Consider the following 14358-nt stretch of genomic DNA (forward strand, 5'->3'; position numbering starts at 1 on the left):
CTGGGTCACCTCGGCCAGCTTTCAGCAGACACTGCTGTCTTTACTGAGATTCTTTGATTGGGATCACCAGTCATGGCCGAGGGTACATGGGAAGGACATTGAGGTAGTGTTTAGACGTGGCCCCCAATGAGGAGAGGGTCAGAGGCTCACAGACTTATAACTGGAGTCTAGGCGACAGGACTGCCATTCAGAATCATTGTCTCTCGAACTCTCAGTCCTTTTAAACTTGGTTTTTGAGGATTTGTGCACCTGAAGGAGGGTTTGCAGTACTATTTGATGATATTTAATGAAATTTTAAAAAATTCTTTTGAAGTATCAAATTGAGAGCACACTTACCAATTAAATAAAGCAGAACTATTGAAATAGTTTATTTTCACCCACATTTTGTTCCTCTTAAACTGAGGACAGTGGAGATTTAACTGTCCAGGAACTTGAGTGAAACTCTTTTATGTCTCCACTCGAGGAGGAGGAAAAGAAAAGTTGCACAGGTGTGTCAGCCTTCATCCTTCCTGAGATGTTGGGTGTCCAGTGAGGGGAATTCTGGTGGGCCACTGCGTGGGATCCTCAGGTTTGCCTTGTCTGGTTTTCAGAGGAGTGTTGCCCACTTTATTGTTGGTGTGGGGTGGGGTTCAGAGATGTCCCACGCTTGTCCGTCTCATGCTCTTTGTGTTCTAACTGGGCCTTCCATGCGCTTCATTGAAGATCCTCGAGTCTGGGTAGGAATTCTGCCTGTCCTGGTTTTGATCTTTTCCATCTGAACATCCTGGATCACCATGCACTATAAATTTGGAATTTCTTGAGTGAAAGAGTAGGAAAAGGGAAGGGGAGGGGGAGGGGAGAAGACAATGCCAGGAAACACAGCAGTGAGCAGATATGTCTGTCTGTCTGTCTGTCTGTCTGTCTGTCTGTCTGTCTGAGGACTCCCCACTGAGAAAACGGGAAAAGTGAATCAAGGGCTCAGGTACCTCCTGGGCTTTTAGTCTTTGCTGCTTCAGGCCAGTTACTTTTTTAAAAAAAGTGTCAAGTAAAAGTGGCTCCAGTTTTCTTTGTATGCACAAGTCTGGATAGGGTTTTAAAAACATGTATGGATTGTTGAATCTATAGTTAGAACAGATCCTTTACCCTAAAGCCTTCAGTGTGTTCTTTCTTTGATTTCCCAGTGTTGAGAGAGCCATGCTTTTCCTAGGAAATATACCTCTGAGTGCTCTTGGAGGACCCTAGGGGCCACAGATTACAGCCAGCTCTACAGGCCTTCTCCAGAGCCAGGCCCTGAGCCTCTCCAGCTAGCTATCAGGGTTTTGTATTATCACAGATTTCTGGGTTAATCTTCACGGTGACTAGGGTTTTCGTTGTCCCCCCCGCCCCCACCCCCGCCTCCGTATTTATATAGTTGTTAGTTTTTAAGTGTTGGATTAAGGTTGTAGCTTCTCATCTGTAGGTTTTATATTCACCTATCAATGTAAATCCCTGAAGTGTCCTATGTGGTGGTGTTCAGTAGCTCTGCATGGCTATGGTGTACAGTGTGTGAGGCTGAGTACATGGGGCAACTGGGGTGTCTGGCCCTGTCTCCTTTTCCTCCTCTTCCTCCCCTTCCCTCCCCTCCTCTCCTTTGCTTTCTTCTCCCCACCTCCATTCCATTGTGTTTTCTGTGAAGAAGTTGTATCTCAATGAACTTACCCCTGGGTGGTCTGTTGGAGGAGGTGCTGCTTCCATGGAATTACCTGGAAACCTAGAAGGAAAGGTGGACACAGGAGCTTGAAGGATCTGGCTCTGCTCTGTTGAGATTGTATGTACAGAGGGTTGTTGCTCGTCTTCATCATTTGTTGAAAACCCTCAGCTGATTGCCTGCTGTGTGCAGGCCTGGACTGGTATGATGGTGAGAGCTTAGGCTCCAGGAATTAGTGACTTGCCATCTTTTTTCCTCCCTCCCTTCTTTTTCTAGCACTTTAAATAACAAGCACCACCACCAAACAGCTTATAGCTGGTGAAGGGAGGACACGCTCCCTACCGACAGTTTGCCTGTGTCTGCCATAAGTCTTACCTCTCAGGGTCCTGTTTGCATGGTAGGTTAGTGTGTAGGAGTGAGAGGACAGAGTTGGGGCTCTCGGGAGTGCTCAGTCAGCTCTGTCAGCACCTCCAGCAGCCCCTCGTGGTTCCTGCTTCTTGTACTGCCTTTATGTTAATCCAGTGCCTGCCCATTCCATGCATCCAGGAGACAGCTCTATATCTTATTAACTGTGTTTCAGGGTTCAGCTTACTGCAACATGGGATTCAGGGTAGTGTTTACAACTTTTTTCTTACTGAGAACTGGGGTTTTGCTGTTAATACTGAAGTGTGTTGATATTATTCTCCATGGGATATGGTGCCATAGATTCAGATAGGATCAAGCAAGTGCATTTGACTAAAGGTAACAAAGGCCACACAGTAGCAACAGTAGTGTCTCCCAAAGACTCAGCTCAGGCCCAAGGGTGGCCTGTACCTTGCAAGAGTCCTTCATGACTGAGTGAGGAAGGCTGGGAGATGCTGATCACTACTGTAGCCTATGGGGCCACTGTCAGCTCAGCCTTGGCCCAGCTTAAGGCACCAATGCTATCAAACTAGACTTGGGCTGCAAACTGGAAGTCTGGACTTTAAAGGTGGAAGAAGCAAATCAGTGGGAGAGGAAAGGAAGACAGGGCTGGTAACAGAGAGGGAATATGCCCAAAGTTCACGCTATAATTGAATAGAAATGTATGAAGCCCGTTGCTTTTTACCCTGAGCACGCACTAGTAAACTTTAGGAAGATGCATAACTCCCTGGTTTTTGTAATATTCAACAGAAAGAGATAAAGTTCAAATATCACACTTCCCCACAACCCTACAACACAGAAGCTACAGGAATGATGTTTGATTCAGTCAGCAAATGACCAAGGGCAAGAGCCGGCTCTTAGAGTTTTCAGAGTGGGTTCTGGCTGTAGAACTTTCAGGAAGTACCTTAATATGGTACCAGGGTAACATGAAATGGCATCAGTGTAGCCAGAGCAAGCCACCACAGAGCCTATTTTAATCTGGCCGCGAATGACCTTTGTCACTGTTGGGCAACACTTGAGTCACTGCCCACAGAGCCACAGGCAAGCAGTGATGTGCACCATGACTTTCTTTTTATAATGATCTTTTTCTCCTTTTCATTCTCTGATTCAGTGGGGTGCTCACAGTTTGATTAGATAGGCTCAGGAGCAGTATAGGTTAGAGAAGCAGCCGTTTGCAAACTTTAATTAAAGGTTTAGATTGGTGCTAAGTGGGAATCCATGGGCAGGTCAGCAGGCCAGAATGGAGTCAGAGTCCTTTTATCACATGATCCCTTGCCTTTAGATAGTGTCTGAGATGCTTGTCCCTGAGCCAGTGGGAGCCGCTGCCCCTCAGTGCCTCAGCAAGCTCTCCCTTACACATCAGTACCGCAGTGATGCTGTGGGTGTCATTTCACAAAGTGAACCGCGCTATGAAGTCACGGGGGGAAGTGAACGGAAACTTCTTGGGTAAGGAGATAACACTACAATTCTGTGTGTATTTGTGTGTGTGTGTGTGTGTGTGTGTGTGTGTGTGTGTTTGTTTCTGGATAAATGGTTGCCATTACAATAAGTAGGATGGGTGAGTAGTGGTTGCTGTGTGTGTGCTCATGGAGATCAGAGGTCAGTGTTAGGTGCCTCCCTCTACTCATCTCTCTTGTTTATGCAATGTTTAGAGTAGGGTCTCACTGACAGCTCACTGATTGGCTAGGGTCTCATTGACTGGCAGCCAGCCCCTTGGATCCTCTTGTCTCTCTGCTCTCAGTACCAGTATTCCTTCTGACATGGGTGCTGAGGACCTGAATGCATTGCCCATTGTGCTGTCTCCTACCTACCTGTACTTAGTACTTCCCTGTACTGTGGTACCAGACACAAGATAACCTAGATTCTCACTCAGCTCAGGCCGACACCTGCTGTATATGAGTACACTGTAGCTGTACAGATGGCTGTGAACCATCATGTGGTTGCTGGCTGGGAATTGGACTCAGGACCTTCGGCTCGCTCCAGCCCTGCTCACTCGGGCCTCGCTTGCTACCGCCTAAAGATTTATTATTATATGTAAGTACATTGTAGCTAACTTCAGACATACCAGAAGAGGGCATCGTCTCATTACGAATGGTTGTGAGCCACCGTGTGGTTGCTGGGATTTGAACTCAGGACCTTTGGAAGAGCAGTCAGTGCTCTTAACTGCTGAGCCATCTCTCTAGCCCCCAAGGCAACTTTATAAAGGGCAACATTTAATTGGGGTTGGCTTTCAGGTTCAGAGATTCAGGCCATTATCATCAAGATGGGAGCATGGCAGCATTCAGGCAGGCATGGCATAGGCAGAGCTGAGAGTTCTACATCTTCATCTGAAGGCTACTAGCCAGGCAGCTAGGTTGAGGGTTTTAAAGTGCAAGCCACAGACCTAATCTAACACTCCTCCAAATAGTGCCACTCCCCGGGCTGGGCGTACTCAAACCGACACACCCCGAACTCAATTATGTTCCCCTTTTGGGATCTGAACCCACTGTGTAAGAAGCTGTGTTTTGGACAATTTCTAAATGACAGAACAGATATGGAGAGCCCAGATGACTTAGCCTTTGTATTGCCGGGAATAATAATTCCCTGAAGTGTTCTAATTGCAGGTCTGGTTAGTACTTGGTGTTCATAATAATTTCCCTGGGCCATTAGCAAAAGCATTTTTATGGTACTCAAAGATTCAAGGTTTACAAAGTTTCTCATTCATATCAGTTCTTTAAAGAAAACATGGTACATAATGTATTTTACCTTTTTTTTTTTTTTTTTTTTTTTTTTTTTTTTTTTTGCCAGCTCAGCTATGTAAGACGAAGACTCTTGATTGTGGATGGGTGTGGCGTAAGCAGTCATCATATTGTCTGCTCTAGCTTTCCACTCTTACCATCAGTATTCCTTAGTGTTACTTTCAGAGAAGTAGCTTTTACTGGAAGAAAGCATGATTCAATGCTGAGGTTTCTAATCTAAAACTCTTAGGAGAATAGGTGTTCTGTCTATTAAAACACAAGTTCTGACAGGTCCCATAATATACATTCCTATGTTTCCTTTGTCTGCCTGCCTGCTCATCTGAAGCACTGGCCCTGGAAGATAGAGAAGCGACAATAAATGTTGGTTGTAGTAAGAAGTAGGAGCGATGGGTGAGCTTTGCACAGCTCTTATCCATGTGCAGGGTGGGGGTGGGGGAGTCAGAGTGAGACCTGCACACGGGTCAGGAGAGGCTGAGCTTTGCACAGCTGTGAGCAGATGCTCTTAGCCGCCTGTGGGGGGTTGGGAGGGGTCAGAGGTGAGACTGTAGCTCCTGCTGCCATGCTCTGCTCTCCTGCAGGGCAGGCAGATGTTGAACACCCAGCTGTTTTCTCGGTGCCCTGAGCTGGTGATACGTTTCCTTGTCTTAGATGGTTCGTGGAGTGCTGTCTGGCTGCCGTGTCTCCTATCTGTCCTGCTAATTTTTTTTAGAGGCATTTCCTGGAAAAGTGTAATCATAGTGAAGATTGTGGTTTTGAGGTTCACAGTACAGAACCAGTTAAACTGGTCTCTGCCTTCGGATTGGATGGATGGCTGGTGGTCATCAAGACCGCCTAGTGCTGAACACGCTGGTTACCACAGGGCTGCCGAGGCTCCATGTGCCATTTGGAAATAACTCAGAGCAAGGAGGGCCTTGGAAGTTTGGAGCCGACCTCTCGTGGTCCAGATGGAACACCGCTGTCGGTCTGGATGGCGTGATTCCGTGGCTTTCCTTCCACATATGAACTGTGTGTAAGGGAGAGGTGAATCTGGGTCTGGTCTTCTCAGTCCATTTTTTTAAACATTAAAAAATATTTTTGAGATTATATTAAAATTCAGTATTTCTCCCTGCCTGTTCTTCCTCCCACACCCTCCTATATACCCCTCCCTTCCCTCTTTCAAGTTCATGGCCTCGCTTTCATTAGTTGTGGTTCCATCCCCATGTGTATGTATGTAGACATCCACTATACTCTGCTCAGTCTGTCACTCGTGTGCACACTCAGGCTGACCACTCGGCAGTGGAACTCTGCTCAGTCGTCACTTGTGTGCACACCGTCGCGGCTGACCACTCGGCAGTGTGTAGGCGGTTGGTGTGCACACTCAGGCTGACCACTCGGCAGTGGATAGGCGGTTGGTGGGCTCTTCCTGGAGAAGACTCTCTCCCCTGCCCAGCAGTCTTTAGAAGAAGCGATCCTGAAATCCTAGGGTGCACGAGAAGCCAGCAGACACTGGTTTAGGAAGTCCTGGGGCTCATTTTGCTCTCTGCAGGCCTCAGGTTGGATCTGAGGTAAACACATGCACATTCTGTGGGAACAGGAGCAATCTTTTTATGTTTGTTCTTGAGCTTGGCTTGTGTACTAGAAAAGCTTAACATCTCTACCTTAGGTATTTTTTTTCTTTTTAAAAAAATGTGTGTGTGTGCGCGCGTGTGTATGTGTGTGTGCATGCACGCGTGCTCGAGTGCACATGCACATGTGCATGTATGTATGCATGCAGGTGCCTGCAGTGGCCAGAAGAGAGTGTTAGATCCCCTGGAGCTGGAACTACAGCTGGTTGTGAGTTCCCTGTGCTAGCAGTCAAACTCAGGTTCTCTGGAAGAGCAGTCTATACTCATGACCACTGAGCTGTCTTTTTAAACCCCTCCATAGACTTTATTTTAAATACAATTGTCTCTTTGTGTTGAGTGTGTAAATGAGGGTGCATTTGTGTAGAGGTCAGAGAGTGATAACCTCGGTGTTGCTGGGTGCTTGCCTTTTACATTGAGGAACAGGATCTCTGTCGACTGCAGATAGTCAGACACAGGCTAACCGCCCGTGAACTTCCTTGGCGTCTGTCACTGCCTTCCTCTTGCCATAGGAACACCAGACTTGCAGACACACTCCATCCAGCTTTATGTGAGCACTGAGCATTCAAGCTAAGTATTTCTTGCTTGTTACACTAGTTGATTCATGCGCTGAACCCCACCAAACCTCACTCAGATGTCTAGGAACAGGTTTCTGAAACCAAGTTTATCGTTGAGTGCAGATGAGAAGCAGCCAGACCATGATGAAAGCTCTCTAACCTTGTGGGAATCTCTCTTGGTTGGGTGCAGAGTGACGACAAGCCATTCCTGCCTGCTTGTCTGCTGAGAGGTTGCATGGTTTTGTGACAGGGATGTCATCCTTTGTAAACATTGTGTTCTTTTATTTGTGCTTGTTCTGGGGCGTGGGGAAGATTGTGTGCAGCTCCTGTTCTGAGGAAATCCACATTCTCCCCTTTGATTGATTCTCTGCAGGTGATTACTGCTTCCTGGAAACTACTCTTCTGCCCTTCCTGGCAAGGGAGAACAGTTAGTTTCTTAATGTCATGTGATTCTACTACAATGTACAAGTACTGCTTCTCTCATTGGATACATGTAGTGTGTCTCCATACTCTGTGCGCATGCGTGCACAGGTGAACTCAAGCAAACATTTCCCGATTACCATCTCCTGAGTAGTTACCATGTTGTTAAGCATTTATGGACTAAATTCTGTAGACACATTTGAAGCATCTTGATTTCCAGTATTTATTTTTAAAAGGGCCAGTGAGGTAACTGTGGCAGCAGACAAAAGCCTATAGAAGGTTCAGAGACCCAGCCCATGAGTTCTGAGTCTGTTCTCATACTCCATATGTTCTAAGAGGCCCAGGCCAGGGATTGGCAATTTGTTTGTTGTTGGTTATTGTGCATTAGAAATCACTACCAATATGTGTAGAATAATATGCCTGAGGTTTCTGTTTAGTTTGGTTAGATAGGACGTGTCTGTTTAACATGCATACCTGTAAGGGGAGTGGGTCCTCTCTCTAAGGCTTACTTTCTCTGGTTTATAAGATGAGGGTAGTGGTACTTGTATTAGATTCGGTGAGGAACACAGGTGTTTGCTCAAGACATACCTGTCCACCAAGTGTCCCCAGAGCCAGCCTGGGCTCCTGTCTACTCTGCTCTTCCAGACTACAAGGATGTGCAGGCCTTAAGGGCATGATTGTGGAGCTGAGGTTACATGACCTGGCACCTGTCTGTACTGTCGGGTAGAAAACATTTACTTTTCCCAAATTAAGCAGCTGCTTAGTTTCATAAAGTAAATAAAAACCTTGTGTACTTTTGCATCTATCTTGAGGTTGAATGGTGCCGAACAACACAGACCTTAAATGGGGGGGGGGGGGGAATGGAGATAGGGAGAGGGAGAGAATGTGCACATGCACCATGAGGGGAAACAGGGCGCCATTATAGTGACCCCCTGCCAGGTGTGCAGTAGCAGCAAGGATTGTACGGGTGAATTGAGATGAGTCTAACAGTGTGATGGAGCTGGGCATGTGTAAGCCTAGAATTTGAGATGCTGAGGCAGAAGGATCAGGACTTTGAGGCTAGCCAGGGTCTCATGAGGTCTCGTCTCAAAAAACCCAAAACCAATTAGCCAAAGAAACCTCTTATGGAGGATGTGGCAGAAGGCAGTGTTGGGACCGTCCCTGTGGATTAGGGACCGACAGAAGCTCTCTCTCTTCCTTCTTGGATGTGTTAATGTATCGGCCAAACTGCCATTACCATGAAAGAGGCCATCAGACGTTCCCTGTCAGTGGACATAGAGAACCGTCAGGTATATTAAGGAGGTCTAAGTGGTCTAGGTAAAGATTATGCAATATGCATCTGTTAATTAGGATTTTGATGCTAGGGGAAGCTGCCCTTACATCACTTGTTCTGCCCTTCTGTGGGCCAGGGACAGACTTCCTCAAAGGTGGAGACAGGCTACCATGGTGTCCCGACCTCTAATACTCTGTAGGTGTGATTTTTCTTGGAATGTGTGTTATGTATTGCATATCTGTAAGGGCAAGGTGGCAGTTTTGACTTGGTTAGAAACACTGGCGGAGAGCTGGGAAACAGGCCGCTCTGCTTAGCTCCTGTCACCGCCAAGCCTAGGGCTGCTTTTTGTTTTTCTTAAGAAGGAAACATTAATTTTCCTAAAATTTTAAAAAAGAAAGAAAGAAAAAGGCAGAAATGAATCGAAAGCTGCGAAGTTTCTCCTCTGAGGGTAACTCTGGTTCCTGTGAGGCAGGCACACTGTCTGAAATGACACAGACAGCGGATACGTTAACTGACTAACGTACTTGGAATAAAGAAAGATGCCACAGTGTAAGTCTTTGCAGAGCGTTTTGACAGACTCGTGGGTTTTGTAGCTCTGTAATCTAAAGTGGCACTGTATCAGGCACCTAAAGAGTCCCTACCCAGCCTAGCATAGCTGTGTTCTCAAAGGGAAACAACTCCCTGGCTGCTCCCTTCCACCACCACCACCTGACTAGCCACGACAAGGCTGCTTGTTCCTTGATTTGGAAGTAGACACTAGAAAGGCTGGAGGGCTGAGGGGCTGTGTGGGAACTGTTGGACCCGTCTGTCACATGGCCGAGTCAGAGGGGGGACTACAGTGTGTCTTAAATGCACTCTCCCTTCTTGGGTTCAAGAAAAGCACAATTTTACTTTGTGATTGAGCGGCCATAGTCATGTGACTGCTGTCAGAGTAATGTGATCGTGTGGACATTGTCATGGGAGCTACTTGATGTTATTCCTGACAGAGGGACAGACTCTCATATTCTGGGCTTACGTTAGCTCAAGTGACCCACATTGGTGCATCTTGCCTGCTGTACTCCATGATGCCGTAAAGTGTATATACCAGTGTATAGACTATGTGTGTATAGACCGAAGTGTGTCTGTGTGTGTATAGACCGACTGTGCCCTCTCTGACATGGGCTGGATAACAACTGAACATGCTCGTTGTTATTTAGAGTGTACTAGTTGTCACATATTACCATTTTCCATGACTGCTTTGTCCTTGTTATAATCTGAGTTTCTGAACAATTCTGTAAGTAAATGCAGAGTCGCTCTTGGGTTTGGTGTTATAAATTTACTCTTCCTGTCACAAGAGAAGACACTGGCTTTGGAAAAATGTGAAGATGCTCTTCCTGTTCTGCATTGTTGCAGAAGGGCCATTCTTAAAATGGAGTCCTTAAAAGTACTTATGTTTACGATAGCAGGGTGGTTCCTAGTTGCTTCAGAGAGTAGGTGATAACCACACCCACCCTCGCATCCTTGAGAGAGGAGAGTGATAACACAGGGTTTTTATTTTTTTGGTTTTTTGTTTTTGTTTTACATACAGAGTGGTCTGAATAAGCTACACAGTTTAGGACCTAGATCAAAGATTACAGTTATGGTGTTATTTTCCTTATCCCTGAATCTTTTTGTATACTTCCTCTTCTCAGGATAATAGTCTCCATACTCCCCACATTGACTTTTGGGGGACATTCAGTATAATTTGTGAAATCAAGTAGTAACTATTGGGGTCCACTAGGGAGATTCAGTTACCATTTGTGGCATAAAGTAAATATCTTGAGGGCTTTTTGTTTTTGTTTGTTTGGTTTTGTTTTGGGGTATTTTAGTTTTGTTTTGTTTTGGCCACTGAAGAAAAGGTTGAGCCTGATATATAGAAAAACAGATTACTTAAGTTGACTGGAGACGGCTTCCTGGTTTGATTACCAGCCCCTACATAGATCCAAGGGGACCCGATATTCTCTTCTGGCTTTCATGGGCTCCTGAATACATGTAGTATAAATAAGCTCACACGTACACACGTAAACACGTAAATTTAATGGAAGTCTTCTGAGAAACTTGGAGATAGTGACATGTAGTATAAATAAGCTCACACGTACACACGTACACGTAAATTTAATGGAAGTCTTCTGAGAAACTTGGAGATAGTGTTAGGTACATTAAACGTACCAGAAAAATAATTGATATTTTATCTGAATTTATTTGATCTTCTGTCTTCGTTTTTATCAGCTCTGTTGTTCTATTATGAGCATGCACTTAAAAGCATGTTACCTTTTATTAGTAACAGAAAAAGCATGGGGGAGGCTGTGTTAGAGACTTTAGCCACTTCATCTGAGTAACCGTTGTGAGTGTTGGTACTGACCAGTCTTTCTTTTCTGTGTCTTCAGGGTCGACATGTTAAAACGGGTCAGCTGGCCGCCATCAAGGTTATGGATGTCACCGAGGTAAGGTTGGACCATACTTGTTTACGAAGAGATTGTGACTTTGAAGTTATCGCAGCCCTCGTACTTCTGCCCTCCTTGGCACATTAAGAGACTGTGATCACCTAACCTGAGCACATGGCTTTGCTGTGGAGTTGGGGCTCAAGGTCCGCAGCAGGCCAGGGGACTTGAGTTGTTGAGATGGTCCTAAGTAACTAAGAATCTCATTTGCTTAATGTATTTTTGATGTAAACAACCAACCCGTAACAACCCCCTCCATCTGAGTGATGTCATCTTGGACCACACAATGGGCTGTAATTGGAAACATCATCACTAAGAGAAAGGAAAATGTCGGGGGAGGGATCATGGAGGTCACATGGGCAGTGATTAAAGGGAAAGCTCCCTTGGGTATTGGACCACATCTGTGCCATTTCTTTTATTTTTTATATCAAGAAAAGAAAACATGGAGCCAAGTTCCCAGAGGCTGGGAGACAGCAACATCTGGTAGAATGTCGAGTACATTGTTGCCATGATGTAGTGGCAAAAGATAGTTCTTTCAATAGTCAATGAGGATTTACTGTGCAGCTTCAGATGGGAACTGAGAATTGAGCCAAACAGAAAGTGAGCCCACACACGCACACCCGCACACATACGCACACATGCACACCAGCACACCCGCACACACATGCACACCAGCACACCCGCACACACATGCACACATGCACACACCCGCGCACCCACACACATGCTCACCAGCACACACCCATGCACACACTCACCCACACACATGCACACCAGCACACCCGCACACACATGCACACACCCGCGCACCCACACACACGCACACCAGCACACACCCACGCACACACTCACCCACACACATGCACACATGCACACGCACACACACACACGCGCACACACACACACACACACACACACACACTCGGGGCATGCCTTCATAGGGTATGAGGAGCTAGATAGAGCTGACTCCTTTTAAGCTATTTCAATGTCCCTCTCCTGCACTTGCCACCTTGACTCAGTGTTGAATCAGATCCAGCCCCGAGTTTTAGAAAGAGCTCAGCAGCAGCCTGAGGAGCTTGCAGGGTCTTTGTGTCACACACACCAGCATTTCCCTAAACCCGGGGATTACTGAGGAAAGTGAGGGTCATATAAAGAGACCTTGTCTAAAAAGTAAGTTAGCCTTAAGCTTGGCTATTTATGAATCCGGAGTTTAGTTCCTCTCTGGGCTTCGTGCTTTCAGCCCACGCTGTGTCCCCTGAGTAGCCGCTGTAGCCCCCTGGTGTGTTACTTCACGCCACAGATGGATTTCAAGTCTGACCCTCCGTCTCTAAGGTGGAGTCTGGTCATAAATGTGTAATACGCAGAAAGTGAAGCATACAGGAGAGTGCAATGAAAAATCAAGTCCTTCCCTCTTCTGACAGGAGCCCTTCAATGTATTTCTCTTTTAGTCCTGTCTCTATGAGACATGTATAAAGTACATGCACACGTGTACATGTGCCACGTGCTTTGTGTTATTCTTGCTATTCTCTGTGCTGGGGATTAATGAGGCCCTTGTGTACCCAAGCTAGAGAAGTGCTGTACTACTGAGCTACAAACGATACATTTCTTGCTTGGAAAAGAAGGTGGCATCGGACAGGTGACTATCTGTAGAGCTCCTTTAAAAACAACTAATGGGAGCTCCTGTAGTCCAGTCAAGTGAAAAGTGATGGTGAGCTTAAAGACCGACCGACCGCCAATCAACCAGGGAGTCTGTTTTCTCCTCAGTGATGTTTCCCACATGTTCTTCTCTCAGAATGACCTCTGTTGTGGCCTGGGGCTCAGAAAGGATCCACAGGAAGTGTTGGTTGTGAATAAAAGACCTGCCCCAGCATCAAGGCTTCTGGGCTCATGCTGCTGGGGCCTGGGTGGCGGATAGGGGAGGTCTGCAGCTGAGCTGCAGGTGTCAGCTCTGGGAGGGAGGGCTCATGGAGAGGCCTGTCTTGATGAGAGTCAGATTGTCTGCTTTTCCCTTTCCTCTCAGGGACGCAGGTGCAGAGCCAGTTCCTGGGAAAGTCGCAGACAGGCGTGTGCCTTATTAGTAGGGACTGGGTGTTGGTTAGCAGGCTCAGCGGGCAGGAACAGTGTGGGTGGGAAGACCACGGCGTGGCGCTCTTGTTGGCAGCCTGAGTGAATCTAGCTGCAGTGGGTGAGGGTATGGGTCTGTATCACCAGTGAGCTTGGTTATGTGAAGAACCTGGACATGACGCTATGGGAGGGACTAAGGAGTCTTCGAGGGCGGCATCTCTTCACTGATGTATACATGATCCTGTCTGGGAGCTTGTAGTGTTGAGAAAGAGTATTGCTATTTATTCAGGGCTTGTTGCCATTGTGCTGTTATCCCCTGCCTTGTAATGTAAATTCTTATCAGGTTCATTTATGTGTATGCAAGGGCTTATAGACGTGAGGTACCCATTTGTATTTATTTAAGGGCAGTATAGATTCAAGTTACCCATTTGTATTCAGGCAAGGGTGTATATATGTGAGGTATCCATTTGTGTGTGCATAAGAGCTGTATAGATGTGAGTTATCCATTTGTATTTACATAAGGGCTGTATAGATGTGAGATATCCATGTGTGTTTATGGGAGGGCTGTATAAATGTGAGAGATCCACTTGTATTTACATAAGGGTGTGTAGATGTGAGAGATCCCATTTGCTCTCAGCTAATGCTCTACAAGCTTCTGTTAGTTTAAAGGAGAATTAGCTAGACCAGCGGTTGTGATGTATTTTAGCCCAAGGTGTAGTACTCTCTCTATAGAAAGATCAGCTGTTAAGAGTGCACGGTGTAGCCTGGGCTCCTTACAGGTTTGCCGTGTCTTGTTGATGATTACTTAGTGTAGGCTTGGGTGTGAATGTGCTGCTGCTGCCGCCTGTAGCTTTGCGTGGGTTGTTTGTTTTTCCTCTTCATTCTGGATGCAGTGTGAACATGGAAATTGGCAATGCTGTCAGTGGGCAGGAGAGGGAAGCGGCATAATCTGATCATTCTTCTTAGCCTGGTTGGAGGAGGAGGAGCTCTGCAGATTTCAGTGTGTGAATGCCCTTTCTGCTTAGGAATTTAAGTAGGTAATGATCTTTCAGGGTCTTCAGGGGATATTCATTAAGTTTTTCTCTATAAACTAATATATAATATTGAGGAGGAAATGTCATTTAAGAGTGTCTGTCCGTGTCTCCTCACCTGTGTGTGTGTGTGTGTGTGTGTGTGTG

At 46.2% G+C, this 14358-nt stretch overlaps 1 protein-coding gene across 21 annotated transcripts in view; it reads left to right on the plus strand.

The window, feature by feature from the left end:
- Map4k4 (mitogen-activated protein kinase kinase kinase kinase 4) overlaps positions 1 to 14358 on the plus strand; it is a 125891-nt gene that overhangs the window by 51388 nt on the left and 60145 nt on the right. For all 21 annotated transcript variants that reach the window (XM_021197481.2, XM_021197487.2, XM_021197484.2 and 18 more), the window contains exon 3: positions 11063 to 11119. In XM_021197481.2, the coding sequence (XP_021053140.1) occupies positions 11063 to 11119 (57 nt within the window). The remainder of the gene's footprint in view (positions 1 to 11062; positions 11120 to 14358) is intronic.

This window comes from Mus pahari, chromosome 5, assembly GCF_900095145.1.
Source record: "Mus pahari chromosome 5, PAHARI_EIJ_v1.1, whole genome shotgun sequence".
NCBI lineage: Eukaryota > Metazoa > Chordata > Mammalia > Rodentia > Muridae > Mus > Mus pahari.